At 56.4% G+C, this 16,561-nt stretch overlaps 5 protein-coding genes across 5 annotated transcripts; 4 read left to right on the forward strand and 1 right to left on the reverse strand.

The window, feature by feature from the left end:
• Nucleotides 1–208: 208 nt before the first annotated feature.
• C8Q71DRAFT_109706 (hydantoinase/oxoprolinase) lies at nucleotides 209–4,600 on the forward strand. The gene is made up of 21 exons (XM_047916320.1): nucleotides 209–355; nucleotides 603–959; nucleotides 1,009–1,091; nucleotides 1,143–1,260; nucleotides 1,317–1,995; nucleotides 2,050–2,195; nucleotides 2,249–2,362; nucleotides 2,414–2,454; nucleotides 2,505–2,742; nucleotides 2,799–2,905; nucleotides 2,955–3,011; nucleotides 3,061–3,078; nucleotides 3,137–3,340; nucleotides 3,400–3,410; nucleotides 3,464–3,536; nucleotides 3,586–3,709; nucleotides 3,762–3,913; nucleotides 3,972–4,157; nucleotides 4,213–4,289; nucleotides 4,343–4,438; nucleotides 4,494–4,600. The coding sequence occupies exons 1-21, from the start codon at nucleotides 328–330 to the stop codon at nucleotides 4,564–4,566; spliced, it is 2,982 nt and encodes a 993-aa protein (XP_047777674.1). The 5' UTR covers nucleotides 209–327; the 3' UTR covers nucleotides 4,567–4,600.
• A 330-nt stretch (nucleotides 4,601–4,930) lies between these two features.
• On the forward strand, nucleotides 4,931–9,165 carry C8Q71DRAFT_858892 (hydantoinase/oxoprolinase; the record flags this gene model as incomplete). Its single annotated transcript, XM_047927572.1, has 19 exons — nucleotides 4,931–4,958; nucleotides 5,300–5,656; nucleotides 5,707–5,789; nucleotides 5,844–5,961; nucleotides 6,014–6,692; nucleotides 6,745–6,890; nucleotides 6,953–7,066; nucleotides 7,118–7,396; nucleotides 7,453–7,559; nucleotides 7,610–7,666; nucleotides 7,719–7,736; nucleotides 7,791–7,985; nucleotides 8,043–8,126; nucleotides 8,180–8,303; nucleotides 8,357–8,508; nucleotides 8,564–8,746; nucleotides 8,807–8,883; nucleotides 8,937–9,032; nucleotides 9,087–9,165. The coding sequence occupies 19 exons, from the start codon at nucleotides 4,931–4,933 to the stop codon at nucleotides 9,163–9,165; spliced, it is 2,976 nt and encodes a 991-aa protein (XP_047777675.1).
• C8Q71DRAFT_109783 (uncharacterized protein) lies at nucleotides 9,087–10,964 on the reverse strand. The gene is made up of 5 exons (XM_047916321.1): nucleotides 10,924–10,964; nucleotides 10,524–10,741; nucleotides 10,407–10,463; nucleotides 9,398–10,354; nucleotides 9,087–9,343 (listed from the first exon to the last, which is right to left on the reverse strand). The coding sequence occupies exons 2-5, from the start codon at nucleotides 10,700–10,702 to the stop codon at nucleotides 9,328–9,330; spliced, it is 1,209 nt and encodes a 402-aa protein (XP_047777676.1). The 5' UTR covers nucleotides 10,703–10,741; nucleotides 10,924–10,964; the 3' UTR covers nucleotides 9,087–9,327.
• Nucleotides 10,965–11,018: 54 nt separating this feature from the next.
• On the forward strand, nucleotides 11,019–13,413 carry C8Q71DRAFT_109847 (phosphatases II). The gene is made up of 6 exons (XM_047916322.1): nucleotides 11,019–11,284; nucleotides 11,340–11,556; nucleotides 11,616–11,710; nucleotides 11,764–12,629; nucleotides 12,722–12,976; nucleotides 13,030–13,413. The coding sequence occupies exons 1-6, from the start codon at nucleotides 11,209–11,211 to the stop codon at nucleotides 13,345–13,347; spliced, it is 1,827 nt and encodes a 608-aa protein (XP_047777677.1). The 5' UTR covers nucleotides 11,019–11,208; the 3' UTR covers nucleotides 13,348–13,413.
• A 989-nt stretch (nucleotides 13,414–14,402) lies between these two features.
• On the forward strand, nucleotides 14,403–16,382 carry C8Q71DRAFT_858895 (uncharacterized protein; the record flags this gene model as incomplete). Its single annotated transcript, XM_047927573.1, has 7 exons — nucleotides 14,403–14,451; nucleotides 14,523–14,636; nucleotides 14,686–14,736; nucleotides 14,801–14,918; nucleotides 14,970–15,119; nucleotides 15,174–16,039; nucleotides 16,117–16,382. 7 exons carry the CDS (start codon nucleotides 14,403–14,405, stop codon nucleotides 16,380–16,382), a joined length of 1,614 nt encoding a protein of 537 aa, XP_047777678.1.
• Between the last annotated feature and the right edge of the window lie 179 nt (nucleotides 16,383–16,561).

Below are 16,561 nucleotides of genomic sequence, written 5' to 3' on the forward strand. Positions count from 1 at the left end.
GGAGCATCCTAAGTGTTACCGCTCTTCGGCGTGGGGGACAGGGGGACAGGGCCCAGGGGTACGTGCGGCAGCTCGCTCGAGTCATTGAAGTGATTGCTTATCACTCGGCGTTGCGATCCATGTCGGGTCGAAGGCACGAGTGCTTTACGAGCCTGCTGTTCCTGTGTAAACCACAGCTTATCGCTACGGCCTCCTGTTCGACTCGCCGAGCACCGATAAGACGGGTGCAAAGGAGGGAGGGAGGGATTTAAAGCTCTCATCGCGAGAGAGCAGCTTCATCAGCTGCGCATCCACGCACACTCCCAATAGCCGAACATTTAACAAGACATGCTGCGCATTGGCGTCGACGTTGGAGGTGAGTGCCGTTGACGATATGGTCGCTACTGTTGCATCAATCCCGCCAGCTATTGGGGAAGCACGTTGTTTGTTGCGTCTGCGTGGTTCATGATCTATGCGAACAACAGGCCGCACAATACTGCTCTGATCGACCCATTGACATGGATCTGCGAGACATGAGAGTGGATACTCAGTCACCGTTGTCTTCCTTTGTCACTCTTGCACGTACAATTTGGAGCGACTGCAAACTCACTCATGATATATAGGGACGAACACCGACGGTGTTCTCATTGACGTAACTCGTCTTCACGAGCCCACGCGCGGGGTGCTTGCGCACTTCAAGGCGCCCACCTCTCCAAACGTCTCAGATGGCATCGAAAACGCCGTGCGCCAGGTCCTCACGATCGCCTCCGTCGCTCCTGAGAAGGTCTCCTGCGTCAGCATCGGAACCACGGCGTTCATCAACGCGGTACTTGAAGCGGATGGCCGGCGACTTGCGAAGGTTGCCGTCGTCCGGATTTCCGGTCCCTACACTAGGCAGTGCCCTCCGTTTATCGACTTTCCACCGCGCTTGCGTGCTTTGACAGAAGGCCATGTCGGGTACGTTGACGGAGGACTAGAAAGTAAGGCTAGCTTTTCCAGATCTTGGATGTGTTCGCTAACGACGATTAGTCGATGGGCGCGAAATCAGACCACTCAAGGAGGAGCAGTTGATCGAGCAATGCAGGTTGATACGGGAAAAGGGTCTGAAGAACGTCAGGATTTCGATTCACTCATGCGTAATCGAATGCTCACACCATATGTAGGTGGTGCTTTGTGGAGTGTACACGGCATTGGATAGTGAAGGCAAGCACGAAGTCCAGGCAGCGAAGATCATGCAGCGCGAATTAGGCCCAAGTGCCAACATCGTCTGCTCACGCGATGGTACATCTCTCGAATTTTTAAAACCCTCGCTCGCCTATGTTGACTGTCCACTCCAGTTGGCCAAGTCGGCTTCCTCGAGCGAGAGAACGCCACCATCCTCAACGCCTCTATACTCACCTTCGCTCAACGCACCATCCGCGGCTTCCAAGCAGCCATGAATGCGCTTAACCTCTCCTGCCCGCTCTTCCTGACGCAGAACGACGGCACGCTTACTAACGCCGCCTCCGCCGCGCGCCTCCCCATTCGCACCTTCGCCTCCGGGCCGACAAACTCTATGCGTGGCGCGGCGTTCCTCGCGGGGCTGGACGAGCACAGGGCTGGCGCCCAGCGTAAGTCGACGATCGTCGCGGACATCGGCGGGACGACGACGGACGTAGGCATCCTTTTGCCGTCGGGCTTCCCGCGTCAGGCGGCGTCGTTCATCGAGGTCGGAGGTGTGCGCACGAACTTCGCGATGGCGGACGTGCAGTCCATCGCCCTCGGTGGAGGCTCGCTCGTGAAGGCACACGAGACATCGCAAGGACTCCATGTCTCTGTCGGCCCGGAGTCCGTTGGACACTACCTCACGCGGGATGCGAAGGTGTTCGGTGGTGACATTTTGACTACCACGGACGTCGTCGTCGCTAGCGGTCGTGCAGAGGTGGGAACGAAAGAGGCAGTCTCGGGTCTCAGCACCGATATCGTTGATAAGGCCATGGCGAATATGAAGAAAATGCTAGAGGGCATCATTGATAAGTATGGGACAACTCGAACAGTATCTAAAGGAACGTACTGACGATGATCAATTAGGATGAAGACGTCGCCGGAAGATGTCACTGTCCTCCTTGTGGGCGGTGGAAGCATCGTCTCTCCGGATCATCTCGAGGGGGTGGGTGAGATCCTGCGCCCACCTCACTACAGCGTCGCGAATGCCGTTGGCGCGGCCATGGCGAAGGGTAAGTAGATCACGTCGGGTTCAAAAGCTCTCACTGAGGCAGTTTGACTGCAGTCGCTGGCGAGATCGATACGATTGAGCTACTGCAGGGTCGGAGCATTCACGACGTCATTGACAACATCAAGGCCCAGGCCATCGACAAGGCGATCAGAGCAGGGGCAGATCCAGGTTAGCCTCGCCATTCGTCTGGCAACTCATCTGGCTCACAGACGTTCCTAGCCACTGTCAAGATCGTCGAGGTCTCCAACCTTCCTGTCCAAGTAAGGTCATGGTCGATATCTTCCCCGACTCATGCTGACACGCTACGCAGTATGTGACCAACCAAGCGACCCGCATCATCGTCAAGGCTGCTGGTGATCTGGCTCCTGAGGCAGTGGCGTCAGTTGGTGCAATTGACAACGCTCTAGAGGCTTCGAACGAGGATGAGTATAAGGAGGATGACAAGGCGGCCTCAGCAGATGTCGATGAGGAAGAGAGCATTGACATCGAAAAGTACAAGCCGACCATCAGACCCGACAGATCGTGGGTTTTGTCTGAGCTCGACCTCGGTGCGTATATCGACGTATCAATCTCGTATCACACCGCTAAGTAGCATCCGCTGCAGAGTGGATCGCGGAAGGATGTGGCGTCATGGGTACTGGCGGCGGAGGCTCGACTTATCCGCCGTTCCTGATGGCCCGCCAGAAGATGCGCGAAGGAAAGGAAATCCTCGTAAGTACAATGTTACGACTGCATCAGCAGTACTCGAGCAGTATGACAGGTCGTGGATCCCGATGACGTACCAGAAGATGCGTATTTCTTGCGCTGCATGTTCATGGTGAGAGTGATTATCCGGTGTGTTTGGGACTTGTCTTAACTCGTCGTAGGGTTCACCCAGTGTATCGGTGCGCTCGCTTTCCGACATGGGTATATGCTTGGGTTTGCTTATCTGTTTTCGTGCAGTCCGAGCGGCTACAGGGCGGGACCGAGCTCCCGGCAGCCGTGCGCGCCTTGACAACGTATATGGGTCTCAAGTTGGACGACGACGTCTACGGCGTAATATCTGACGAAATTGGGGGCGGCAATGGGCTCGAACCTATAATAGTCGCTGCAACTATGGGGAAGACCGTGTTGGACGCCGATCTCATGGGTCGGGCATACCCCAATGTACGTCTGTATTCTGTGCTGAGTTTACATGATGATGAGAACCCTGTCTTGTCTACTAGCTCTACCAAACGTGAGTTCCTCTATCTCCCAGCGGCTTCAATTGGCACTAATCGCCCCACGTAGTCTTCCCGGTGCGTACAACGTCTCAGGCGGGTTGTGGCCTTGTGCCATCTCAGACGCTATCGGCAATACCGTTGTATGTGTTTCATGCTACGACTTGCGCACAGCGTCTGAACCTCCGCCAGGTACTGCCAAGTGCTAGCAGCCGAACGTCAGTCGAGACTATCCTGCGCACCATCACCACCGAACTGGGGTCTTCAAGTGGGCTGACTATGCCTCCCCTCAAGCGAGTCACCTGTCAGAACTTCGGTAGGTTCCCCTGCACTATCACTTGATGTCTGTCCGAGCATATATGCGTTAGGTGTCACCCACAGCGTCTCCCAAGCTTGGCGCCTAGGGCGTGCTGTCGCACTCTGTAGGAAGAAGAATGACCTCAAGGGCATCCCGTCAAAGATCCTAGAGATACAGAACGGCGCGTGTGTATTCATCGGAAAGATTGTCGATGTATCGAGGGTCAGTGTTTCCACGTCCATGTCTCATGGCATCCCGACTCAGGCTATTGGATACTCAGGAGGTCCGCAAAGGGTTCACATGGGGCTCAATCAAAATAGCACCGCTCATGGAGGACGAGGAGGAAGAGGGAATCGCGAGTGCGAGCAGTGCCCCAGTTCCGTATGGACCAGACGACCGCCTCGTCATACCATTCCAAAATGAGAACCTGTATGCGTGTCTCGAGAAAGCGGACGGGAGCAGCAAGGTAATGCTAATTCTCATTCGACTTTGTCAATTAGCGACTCATAATCTGTCTGAAGATTCTTGTGACCGTGCCCGACTTGATAACCGTGCTTGACTCACAAAACGGCGCGGCGCTAGGAACGCCTGACTATCGGTGAGTCGAGCGTAGTTCGGCCGTTCGTTCACATGCCTAAGGTCGAATGCTAGATATGGTCTGCGCGTCACTGTCATCGCTATGGCCGCGGACCCCAAATGGACGACCACGAGTGAAGGATTGACTACCGGTGGTCCATCTGCGTTTGGGTAATGTCCTTCATTCACATGTAAAATGGATAATCAACTCAACATGCGTTGACAGCCTGAACCAAGTGGAGTTCACGCCTATTGCGAAGTACAAACCGCCTCACAGCGTCATCGCTGAGTTTGCCTGAGATTGAACGGCGATGTATGTTTCAAACACAATCTACGTTTCGCTGGCGCAGGGAGTCGTACTACATGATTAGGCATCTATTTGTAGATTTGATGTAGCAAAGGGTGTATCCGTTCCAAAAACAATGTTGTATATTTTTCCGTCATAGGGGATGCAGAAGCTAGGACCGAGTGAGGAACACGTACGACGGCTTGCTTGGATTTCGCTATCGCGGGATTTCGGCGAAACCGCAACGCTTATCTGGGGGACCGATCTTCTGACTCGTCTTGAATTCAGCGTTTTGATAAGGCCTCCTCCAATTTAAGGAGTGCGTCGTCCGAAGTGCGGACCGCGTCTTTCGACAGACTAAACTCGTCGCCACTAGCATGTTGCGCATCGGAGTTGACGTTGGCGGTGAGTATCGATCGGATCTCAGGAAGTGTATCCAAATGGGGAAACGTTCAAACGCCTTGACTTCAAGTTCACCCTTTCCTCGATGTCGACCAATATTTCATGGTGTCTGCCATGCAATCTTTGCCCTCAGCAGAGACTGTGATGCTATGCGATAGGCAAGCACGAGAACCATATTACTTGTGTCGACCTCCTTAGGGCTTGCTAAGGAGGGTCTTGTTGCGTGGCACTTTCAAGGCCGCTGTCGTTCGAGTCTACATGAGAGTTGTGAAACTCGTGTTTCTTCCAGTCTTATTGTTCTCTGTATAGAAGGGACATGATTACTGACCTATGAGGCCTCATAGGTACGAACACCGACGGCGTACTCATCGATCTGACACGCCTGCACGAGCCAAACCGCGGAGTTCTCGCGCACTTCAAGGCACCGACAACTCCAGACGTCTCACAGGGTATCGAAGCTGCTGTTCGAGAAATATTGAAGAATGCAGATGTAGCTGCAACATCAGTCTCCTCCCTTAGCATTGGTACAACCGCATTCATCAACGCTGTGCTCGAGGCGGACGCACGCCGCCTCGCGAAAGTTGCAGTCATCCGCCTTTGTGGACCATACACGAAGCAATGTCCTCCCTTCGTTGACTTCCCTGCCCGCTTGCGGGCTCTTACAGAAGGATACGTGGGGTACGTCGACGGTGGTCTTCAAAGTTTGTGCGTCTTCTTGCAAGGAGAAGCGTGTGCTCAATGCGAGCAACAGTTGATGGTCGTGAAATTCTTCCCTTGAACGAAGACCAGATCACAGAGCAGTGCAACATTATCAAGAGGAAGGGTCTGAGGAATGTAAGGGCTCACTACATTCTCGTCAGGACCTCTTAGAAAGCTAAACCTCATCAGGTCGTCATTTGCGGCGTGTTTTCTCCGCTCGATAATGACGGAAAACAAGAGCAAGCTGCTGCCAAGATCATCCGACAAGTCTTAGGTGACGGGGTCAACGTCGTCTGCTCGCGAAATGGTCAAAGCAATCTTTTTCGCTACTGCATCATTGTTGACATCGTCCATCGCAGTTGGACAAGTCGGGTTCCTAGAGCGCGAGAATGCGTCCATCCTGAACGCTTCCATCCTGACGTTCGCCCAGAGAACTATCCGCGGCTTCCAGGCTGCCATGAAGGTTCTCAACCTCACGTGCCCTCTATTCCTTACGCAGAACGACGGCACCCTCACCACCGCAGCATCTGCTGCGCGACTGCCGATCCGTACGTTTGCGTCGGGACCAACGAACTCGATGCGAGGTGCCGCGTTCCTGGCTGGCCTCGATGAGAAACAGATATCACAACAACGCAAGTCGATCATTGTTGCCGACGTCGGTGGTACGACTACCGATGTGGGCGTGCTTCTTCAGTCTGGGCTCCCGCGACAGGCAGCGTCGTTCATTGAAGTAGGAGGCGTACGCACGAACTTCTCCATGGCAGATGTGCAGTCGATTGGGCTGGGAGGTGGGTCTCGTGTGAAGGTGTTTGAGACGCCTCAGGGCCGCACCGTGGTAGTTGGTCCCGATTCTGTCGGACATTACATCACAAGAGACGCAAAGGTATTTGGAGGAGACATACTGACGACGACTGACATTGTTGTCGCGAACGGTCGTGCGGACCTAGGAGAAAGGAGCAACGTCGCTCGCATCGAGCCCGAAGTCATCGAGAAGGCCAGCAAAGTGATGAAGAAGCAAATAGAAGGGATCATCGACAAGTGTGTAGTGCTTGGCATCGCATGCATGCTTGGAATGACAACTTGGACTTAGGATGAAAACCTCCCCCGAGGACATCACTGTCCTGTTAGTTGGCGGCGGCAGTATTATCGCACCAGAACAACTGGCCGGCGTCGGAGAGATCATACGGCCGCCTTTCTTCGGAGTTGCGAACGCTGTCGGTGCAGCAATGGCCAAAGGTATGTCCCATTCTGATCCGCGACCGGTTCCCCTGCTGATTGATTTCCTCCTGCTTTCGTAGTTGCTGGAGAAGTTGACACCATCGAGATTTTGCAAGGTCGCGATGTACACGAAGTCATCGAAGGTATCAAGGCCCAGGCTATCGAGAAGGCCATCAAAGGCGGCGCAGATCCAGGTGAATACATAGGAACCATAAGCAATCCCCACACTCACTTTTTCAACACAGCGACTGTCAGGGTCGTCGAAGTCACCAATCTTCCTGTGCAATACGTTACGAACGAGGCAACACGGATTATTGTCAAAGCTGCAGGTGACTTGGCACCGGAAGTAGTGGCCTCCGTGTCCTCAATCGATGATGCACTGGACGCTGAGGATATCGCCAACTCCATTGAAGACGATAAGACGGTTCTGACCGACACTGTGGAGGACGTTGCTGTAGACATCGAGACCTACACGCCGAACATCCGACCAGATCGCTCTTGGAGTATATCCGAGCTTGACCTCAGTGCGTTGTGTTCGTCGGCTCAGCATGTCCCGAGACTCATGATCCCCCTCCTTCAGAGTGGATTGCAGATGGTTGCGGTATTCTAGGCACAGGTGGGGGCGGAACGACATATCCGCCCTACCTGATGGCCCGCCAATTGCTGCGTGATGGGAAAGAAATCATTGTCAGTACTTGGATCTAGCTGCAGTTGAACCGGCATTGACCATAGCTCAGGTCGTCGACCCGGATGATATCGCAGAAGACGCTTTGTTCTTGCGTTGCATGTTTATGGTGAGAACTTGATGCACGTCCACCCTATGGCATCACACTAACATCGAAGTAGGGATCCCCCAGCGTTTCGGTACGATCATAAGGCTGCCACAGTCTGGTAGCAAACTTACCATCTCGTCTGCAGATCGAACGCGTGCAAGGAGGAAACGAGATACCCACGTCGATTCGTAGGCTGATGACGTACATGAACCTCGACGATTTCACAGGCGTCATCTCTGATGAAATCGGAGGAGGGAACGGTATACAACCCATGCTTGTCGCGGCTGAGATGGGCAAGAAAGTTCTGGACGCTGATCTTATGGGTCGCGCGTATCCGAACGTGCGTCTTTCTACTCAAGCTCTCTTTTATAGGAATTGACTGTGGTTATGTACCAAGATGTACCAATCCCTTCCTGGTGCTTTCAACATCCCTGGCGGCCTGTGGCCTTGCGCGATATCCGACGGCGTGGGGAACACGGTGGTAAGTATCAAGTACAGCATCATGCAGCCACGCACGCTCATCTGCTCACACAGGTCATGCCATCAGCAAGCACGCCCAAAATGGTTGAGACCGTTTTACGTAGCGCGACAACGGAAATGGGTTCCAGAAGCGGAGTCAGCATGTCTCCTCTCAGCCGCAAGAATTGCCAGAAATATGGTAACACAACCATTGTATGAATGGTGTTCGTGGTATTGATCCTGTCATGATAGGGGTCATACGTAGCGTATCTCAAGCATGGCGCATCGGTCGTGCAGTCGCGCTTTGCCAGAAGAGAAACAATTTGAAGGGTATACCTGCTGCAATTCTAGGATTGCAGAACGGCGCTTGTCTGTTCGTCGGTAAAATCGTTGACGTCCAACGAGTGAGTTCACGTCCCGTTTAGTCACGCTCTCGATAAGCCTGACACCATTGATCAGGAGGTGCGCAAGGGCTTCACCTGGGGTCAAGTCACTATCGTACCTCTTTTGGAGGATGAGGAAGAAGATGCAGGCTCAGTGAACGCGACGGCGCCAGCATATCTCCCGGACGACCGCCTCGTCATACCATTCCAGAACGAGAATTTGTATGCGTACCTGGCGGCTCCAGATGGGCTCCAGAAGGTAAGTAATGATAAGACCGTAACCGGCATGGAGGTATGCTGAAGTCTTGGCCACTTGCAGATGTTGGCTACCGTGCCAGACCTCATCACTGTCATAGACTCGCAGAACGGAACGGCGCTCGGGACCCCGGATTATCGGTGTGTTGTGTTATCACAATGTCTGAGTTACGAGCACTCAGATTTGGATTTAGATATGGATTGAGAGTCACCGTCATCGCCATGGCGGCCGACCCCAAATGGTCGAGTACTCCAGAGGGATTGGCATGCGGAGGTCCGACTGCTTTCGGGTTGGTACTTTTGTCGCTTCTTTGCTGTGAATGATTCTGACATGTCTACCACAGCTTGCATGACGTCGCCTTCAAACACATAGCTCAGTACAGAGAGCCCGTGAGTGTCATATCGGAGTACGCCCCAGCGTGATTGGATGGGGGACTGCTCTGTAGATATCACCGCGTCGGCGTGCCTCACAATGTTACGATATTCTTGAATGTGCCACAGATGATGTCTACGAAGATGGACTGAAAGATAGCTTTGCAATGTACAACGTTTTTCATGAATTGGAGGATGCGTCGTATCCCGCACCTAACACCAAGAGAACCTTATCGCCATACGTCAAACTCGGTTCTTATGTGTCATGAAGGCGAACACCTACTTCTCGTTGAACATCCATTTCAGCTGGCTCTCGTTCTCCTTCCCGTACCACTTGCACGCTGATACATGGTCCGTCCTCTCGGATGTTTTCCAGCCAGATTCGCTCGCAACGGCTTGCAAGCCCTCAGGCAATCCCCACATCTCGACCTTCTGAATATTCTCCTTGAGCGCGAACTGCGTGAGCACTTTGAGCAGGGCCGGCAAGGTCTCCTTCGAAGCGCGCACGCGGGTCGTCACCAGCGCGCGCGACGTCTCGTTCAAGCTGTCCAGAGTCCAGGTAGCGTACGTGGGCTGTGTCTCCAGATCCGCGAAGACTTCATCGACCCCGACGACAGAGCTCGGAAGCAGCAGAACGCCCCACGTGTCGAGGGGTAGCACTGATGTCCCATCTGCCGCGAAGCTCATCGTGCGTTGTATGACGTAGGCACCAACGCCCTTGGTTGGAAGGAGGGAGATCGTAGTATGACCGGAGGTCATGGCTGCTTCCACCACATCCGCTCTCATGAACGGCACGTCTAGTGACCATACGTGCTTCGCGTCGTCCTCGGTAAGCCATATGTGAGGCGATGTCGCTCCCGGAGTCGACCCGGTGGCTGCCTTGTCCGCATACCAGGACGTCTCAACTGCTCCGCTCGCAAGCCATCCACCACCTGGCTTAGCGGTAGGCCCACACAGCTGATAGAAGTCCTTGCCGACGTCGCTGTACAAAACAGAGAATTGCGCCTTCTGCAGCCCGAGCTCCTCGGGTACCTCGGGCGGAGAGCCCCAAGCCTCGGGGAAATCGGGCAGTGCTGAGCGAGGAGCGACGACCCAATGGAGGAGGCGCATCATGTGTTGAGCGTAACCCTTCTTGCGCTTCTCAGGCGGGGTGAACACGGATGCTATGGCGCAAGTGATCACTTGCTTCGCGCCCGCGGCCGGGTCTGAGGGATCTGCAGAGATCGCTATTCGGCGAAAGCTGCGGCCTACCTCAGACATTTCAGCCAAGAAACGAGGTAGGGGATACGTACATCTCACATGAACACATGAAGTCAAGCGTGGTAGGATCTGTCCGAGGAGCTAATACCCTACGTGAGACTGCTATTAGATATCATCTGCAAAGACACTGTGGAGGTCGAGTTGCCTACCATGTGGTCATCTTCTTGTCCACAGACTGCTCTTGTGCGTCCATAATTTGATCCCTGAGGAGGTAGTCCTCAAAGCTAAGTTTCCTACGCCACTGATGCGCATGACGCCTACGCGATTCAAGGACTTGGTCCGGTGTCGCAGGGTAAAGCGACAATTCGGATAGAGGAACAGCAGCCATGACGGAATGTAACCTTTGCTTAGGAGGACTTGCTCGGATCTGTGAATGCGGAATGAGCTTGCATCTCTCGGACTCGGACTAAGATCGATGGGCACTGAAATGATATTTTCCTGGCCCTTAGTTCAAGTTCAAACGTTCATGACTCACCTCTATCAGAACTGATTCCAGCGAGTGTCGAAGGGGAATTAGTGCCCATGTAACTCCTCCTTACGGCTGCTTACCAATCTCTTTCTGGTACCACGCCCAGTCGGCGTTGACTCACACCTACTCACGAACAGAATGCACTCCTGGCAACCCTGCTGACTTGGAAAGACGGGCCGGGTGTTGCCGACCATCACTACGCATACCATATATGGCAGCACACTATGACTTCATCACACGGTCGGCCATTTGGGCCCTTGGCAGCGCCATCGCCAACGGGGACAATGGCCTGAAATGATCAATGAGGAGCATCCGCGTTCCTCCACACCGCTCTGCTGAGTCTGAGCGAGTTAGCACTCACGGCCATGACAGACTTCATTCGTCGTCTTGTCTCGCTTGACAAGGCCCGGTACAAGGATGATGAGCTGGACATTGACCTTGGTGAGTCTGCTCATCAGAATTGCAACCGTGTCACTGAAGTTCTTGAGCTGTTCAGATCTTGTATACATCACTGAGCAAGTGATCGTCATGGGATATCCTGCTTCAGGGTTGGAAGCGCTGTATCGCAACCGGCGGGAGGATGCCAAACGTTTCTTGGAGCATCGTCACGGCAAGAACTTTTGGGTATTCAACTTCTGCCCTGTCGCCGAGAACTGCTACCCTGCCAGCATTTTCGACGGCAGGGTCAGTCGATACCCCTTTCCTGACCACCAGTAAGTAGGCGACTTCTCGCATTGTTCGACGAATGATTGAGATGAGCGTATTTATGCAGCGCGCCACCATTAGCCATCCTTCCATTAGTCGCTCGCGAGATGCGTGCGTGGCTAGAGCCTTCTAAGGGGCGGGTCGCCGTCCTGCATTGCAAAGGTATGATTCAAGACTAAACACATTGTCGCATACTGAGTAGGCCTCTCATCAAGCGGGCAAGGGTCGATCAGGTACGATGGCCTGTACGTACCTCCTCACCTCAGACGAGGCTCCTAGCCCCAGTGCTATGAGGCGCAGTCAAACAGCGAAGGACGAAGCCACCTCGCGTGCACAGCAGATGATGAACTCAATGCCTTCAGACGAAGTCTCCCCAGAAGAGCCGCCCCAGACGGAGCCTGGGACGCCCCTGCCTCTGGACATCCAGGGGAACACCGAGGACGACAGCTCTGGCGTCGCTCAGCAGGCCGCCGGAGCCGATCACGCAGACAACCTCGCGCGCGTCCTCGAGCTGCACACGTCCAAGCGGATGAAGCGGCCCACAACACCCGCCCAAAAGTCGAAGCAGGGCGTCAGCATCCCCAGCCAGCGCAGGTGGCTCTCCTACTGGTCGCTCCTCATCGCGCACCAGGCGCCGCCAGGCTTCTGGTCCACGGAGCCCGGCGCCCTGCGCCGCGCCGCGCCGAAGGTCCGCCTCACCGACGTCACGGTGCGCATGCGCGAGCTGTCGGGCGTGAAGGTGAACCTCATGCGCGCCGCGAACGCGCTGCTCGAGCGGACGAGCTACGCGAAGGCGCCCTCCGGCGAGATCGCGCCCGCGTCGCGGGCGGGCGGGCGCGTGTGGGTGTCGCTCGCGCGGTACGACGACGGGCTGGTCGACACGCTCGAGCGGTGGGAGCGGCGGACGCGCGACGACGGCGGGAACATGGGCCGCCGCAAGCCCGGGAGCGAGCGCGTGGGCGACGACGCGCTCGAGGACGTCTTCAAGGACGACAGATGGGATAAGGGTAAGATGGTCAGGCCGTTCGCGCGCCTGGGCGTGCTGCGGGAGGAGGACTACCGCAAGGAGGACACTGAGACGGTGAGCCAGCCCCCGCCGCGCCTACGTGCATGGCCCTAGCGGCATTGGTGATGGATGAGCGCTGATGCCGCCACTACTGTGATTGCAATCAGGACGGAAAGGTCATGACGCGGGTCCTCAGGCCGTTGACAGATGACAACTGGGGCAAGCTCAGGGAAAAGATAAGGCAGTATGAGGAGAGGGAGGTGCAAGACAACGACGAGAAGCCGCTGCCTGATAGCGCGAAGGACGAGCGCGTCGAGTCGGAGGGCGCGTCCATCAACGACGTCACGCAGACTCTCAAGGACAATCAAGGTGTCGTGCTAAGTGCTGATCGGGAGGTGCGCGTCAAGCTCTACATGGGCCAGGTATGTCGGCGATATGTCCCTCCACTGAGCAACAATCAGCTAACCCGCGTCAGGTCTTCCTGGGCTGGTTCTGGTTCATTCCCACCTTCCACATGCCCCATCCCCGCACCCCGGCCGGACAGAGCACCAAGCTAGTGCTGACGCGCAAGGAGCTCGACTTCCCCATTGGCATTGGTGCCAACATCATCGACGTGACAGTCTCGATGGATTGGGTACCTGAGAAGGCGGACGTGCTCGATCCGCCGTCACGCGAAGGCAGTCTGGCGTCGCGCCAGGGGCGCGGGGAGCCGGCCGTTCTGGCCTCGTCGCTGCAAGCCGTGAACGACCCCATTGCGGGCGTTGTGGATACGAAGCAAGCGGCGGAAGACTAGATTATACCCTGGTGGGGATAGGAAACACACGTACAGCCGCGATTCCTTTGCACCGTTGAGATGGCGGAATGGAAGACAGACGTATGTGATTTCTGCGCCGATACAGTGACCGAGAGGCTGGCGAACATCGCTCATGAACGCGGCCGGGGTTTGTGCGGGCGATATAAGCTCATTCGAAGTTCGCAGGTAGGTAAGAACGTTGACACCACCACCGTCTTCCGGCCCAGCGCAATGGTTTGCTTCACAGTACTTGTAGCCCAAGATGCGGAAAACTGGAAGGAGGAGGAATACCAGCAAGTAGGGCTTGAATCGACCTGACCTACTCTGCCAGTGTACATGTCAACCGAATGAAATGGATTCATGACGCCGCGGGTTCCTGGTCGACTCCATATACTTCATCAGAGTTCAAGGTCTGTGAGTAAGAAGCAGCATCCTGGGGCTGAAGATATTGCCGACTTCATATCCGAAGGCGAACGCAGGGCCTGTGCGCGCGAACGCCGGAGAACAAGACGCAACTGCTAAAGTCCATACACATCCGCTCGTTGCGTACCGATGTATGTTACTCCTTGGCTAAGCTTGGCACTTCCGCGCGACAGTGAAGCGAGAGTCCGCCCAGTCGCCAAAGCCAGTGCCGCACGGACTTGATCGGGATGTCCGGTTCAGAAGTCCGGCGCGTCGGTGGTTGTAGATAGGCTCGCACGAGAAGGAGGTAAAGCTTCAGGAATACAAGTAGACTACCTCATTAGACCACTCACGTTTTGGTTCTCGCAGAGGCAGGTTTCGCCGTTGTCCCGGGTTGGTTACGGAGCGGGCGGCTGTGGTCTACTGAACGCCGCGGTGGCAGCAGCCAGATCCCGATTCGCGCTGTGATGGTGTGATTGGGAAGGCGCGGGAGACGCAGCCGATGGGCGATCGTCCGCTTGGTCCAGGTGTCTCGCAATTTCCCAGGTCGCCTCCAGCCGCCCCTATCGTGCCCTTCCTCCGCACCACGACCTCGTCGACACCGACATGCCTCGCCGTGCCTCCCGGTGAGCGCACATCCACAAAGTACCGGCATGATCTCGTACGCGCTGAAGGCTGCATGGTTCGCTCTTTCTCTATCGGGTGCGTGATACGTCTGTGTACCGTCGGCGATACTCGTGGGCTCATGGTGCCGGCTTCTGTCCGATGTCCAGGTCTTTTGAGTAGTTTGGTGGCCCTGCGTTACTCCGTTGTCGCCCTCGGAGGACACTGGATACCCGTGTCATACGCCATTGCCAATACGACGATGCAGACTACGTTCTGCCTCGGTATGTCCCAACTTCGCCGTCCTGCAGACCAGCAGCTCACTCCATACAGGCATGATTTGGAAGATGAACCCGTACGCAATGCCGTCAGGGTTCTGTAGACGTGAGCCGCAGCGCCGTGTTCTGTATGCTCTCACCAATGCTGACCGCTGTTCTTCCTTTCACAGTCCAGGCCGCACTGGTTACCCTCTCATGGTTCGCTATGACTGGCCTGTGCGCCATCATGTCAGTCTCCACGTCATTGACGATCGTGCGTGCCCGGGGGAAAGTCACCATGGCGGAATTGTGAGTCGCATCGTTACCCCCGTCCCTCGTACAGTGCTCACGAGCGCGCAGCCAACGTTCCCTAGAGTGGCGTCCCGTATACATGCCCATCTTGTGCGGCAGCCTGGCAGTATTCTTCACGATCTTCCTTGTTGTCTCGCTCAAGCTGCATGCGCTCGAGGGAAGCGATGGCTTGCAATGCGATGTCGCGGGTCCTGCCTGGTATGTACATGCCGGTGCGCAGAGGACCGCTCTGACGATCTCTCCTCTTCTCAGGATCCGTCTCTTGGGTTATGCCGGTATACCCCTTCTATTCGCAATACCCTCCCTTGTGCTCGCTTGTGCCTCCATGTTCCTGCTGTGGTCCAGTCGACAAGGATCCGCCAACCCCCCCGCGGATCGCGAAGCCCCCAGGGCGGCGGATGCCTTCACAACAGCCCCGATACGCCGCTCTTTCTCCACGAAGCGGTTCTCTGCACGGACCTTCGAGCCCGACACACCCATCGAGCCCGAGCCAGAAACACCCGCTTCGGCCGTCTTCGACGCAGACGTGCGCGAAGCCTCCAGAAGCGTGTCGGCCACCCCGTCCGGCGAGCCCATGATCTACATCGTCCCGTCGCGGACGCCGTCCGACCACGCGCGGCACAGCGTCGGGCGCGCGCCCATCAGCCCCGTCGTCGCGCGCCACAGCCGCCACTACCACCTGCCGTTCTCCTGGAAGTCCGGCTCGACGCTCTCCGTGGGGAAGCTGTCCGCGGACGCGCGCCCGAGCCGCTCGCCGCGCTCGCCCTCGCCGATGTCCTTCCTGCCGCACATGTCCTCGAGCAGCGCGCGCACGAGCCCCGAGAGCCTCCACGTGTGCCCGACGCTCATGTACGGCCAGCCGACGTCCTCGACGTTCCTGATGGACCTCGGCGACGGCTCCGCGGACGGGCACGCGCAGCGGCAGAGCGGCGTGTTCTGGGACGAGGCGACGGGCGCGTTCGTGTACGACGGCGAGGACGACGGCGAGGACGCGGACGCGGACACCGCGAGCGGCTCGATGCGCTGGGCCCGCCCGTCCGACGCGTCCGACTCGACCAAGTCGCCCGAGCTCGAGTTCGCCAGCCCCGCCCCGGGCGAGGGCGCCATGATGTACACCTGTAGGTCCCGTTTGCGCTCCTCCCCCGCATCGCGCGTCGCTGACGAGAACCCCCGCGCCGTCGCACTTGCCGCACAGACCCGAAGCGGCCGCCGTCTTCCGACGCGGCGGCGTCCACGCCCGCGTGGCGCAATGCGGATGTGTGGCGGACGCTCTTCTTCGAGACCTTCCTGTCCGTCGCCCAGATCGTCGGTGCGGTTACCTCGCTCGCGGACGTCTTTTCGGCGCGCGGCGCGCCCACGCCCTTTGGCTCGCAGCACGTCGCGTTCCTCTTCTTTGCGTGGGCGCCGACAATAGCGTTCGGCGTGCTCCCCTGGCGGCGGCTCATGTCGCTCGTCCACTGATTCTCCGCGTAGATCTCCCGCTGAGGTCGTCTCGAAAGCGTCACCATCGTTCCTTTACTCGGCAGTGCATCAGTGCATCATATGTATTCCTAGTCAGTCGTTCATTCCCTCCTCGTGCTCTCGGATAGGCCGTATCCTAGGTTTCATAATGCCTCTACACGCGCTTGCTTTGCGGACTC

Source organism: Rhodofomes roseus (genome assembly GCF_022264815.1).
Source record: "Rhodofomes roseus strain CIRM-BRFM 1785 chromosome Unknown C8Q71scaffold_13, whole genome shotgun sequence".
In the NCBI taxonomy this organism is placed as follows: domain Eukaryota; kingdom Fungi; phylum Basidiomycota; class Agaricomycetes; order Polyporales; family Fomitopsidaceae; genus Rhodofomes; species Rhodofomes roseus.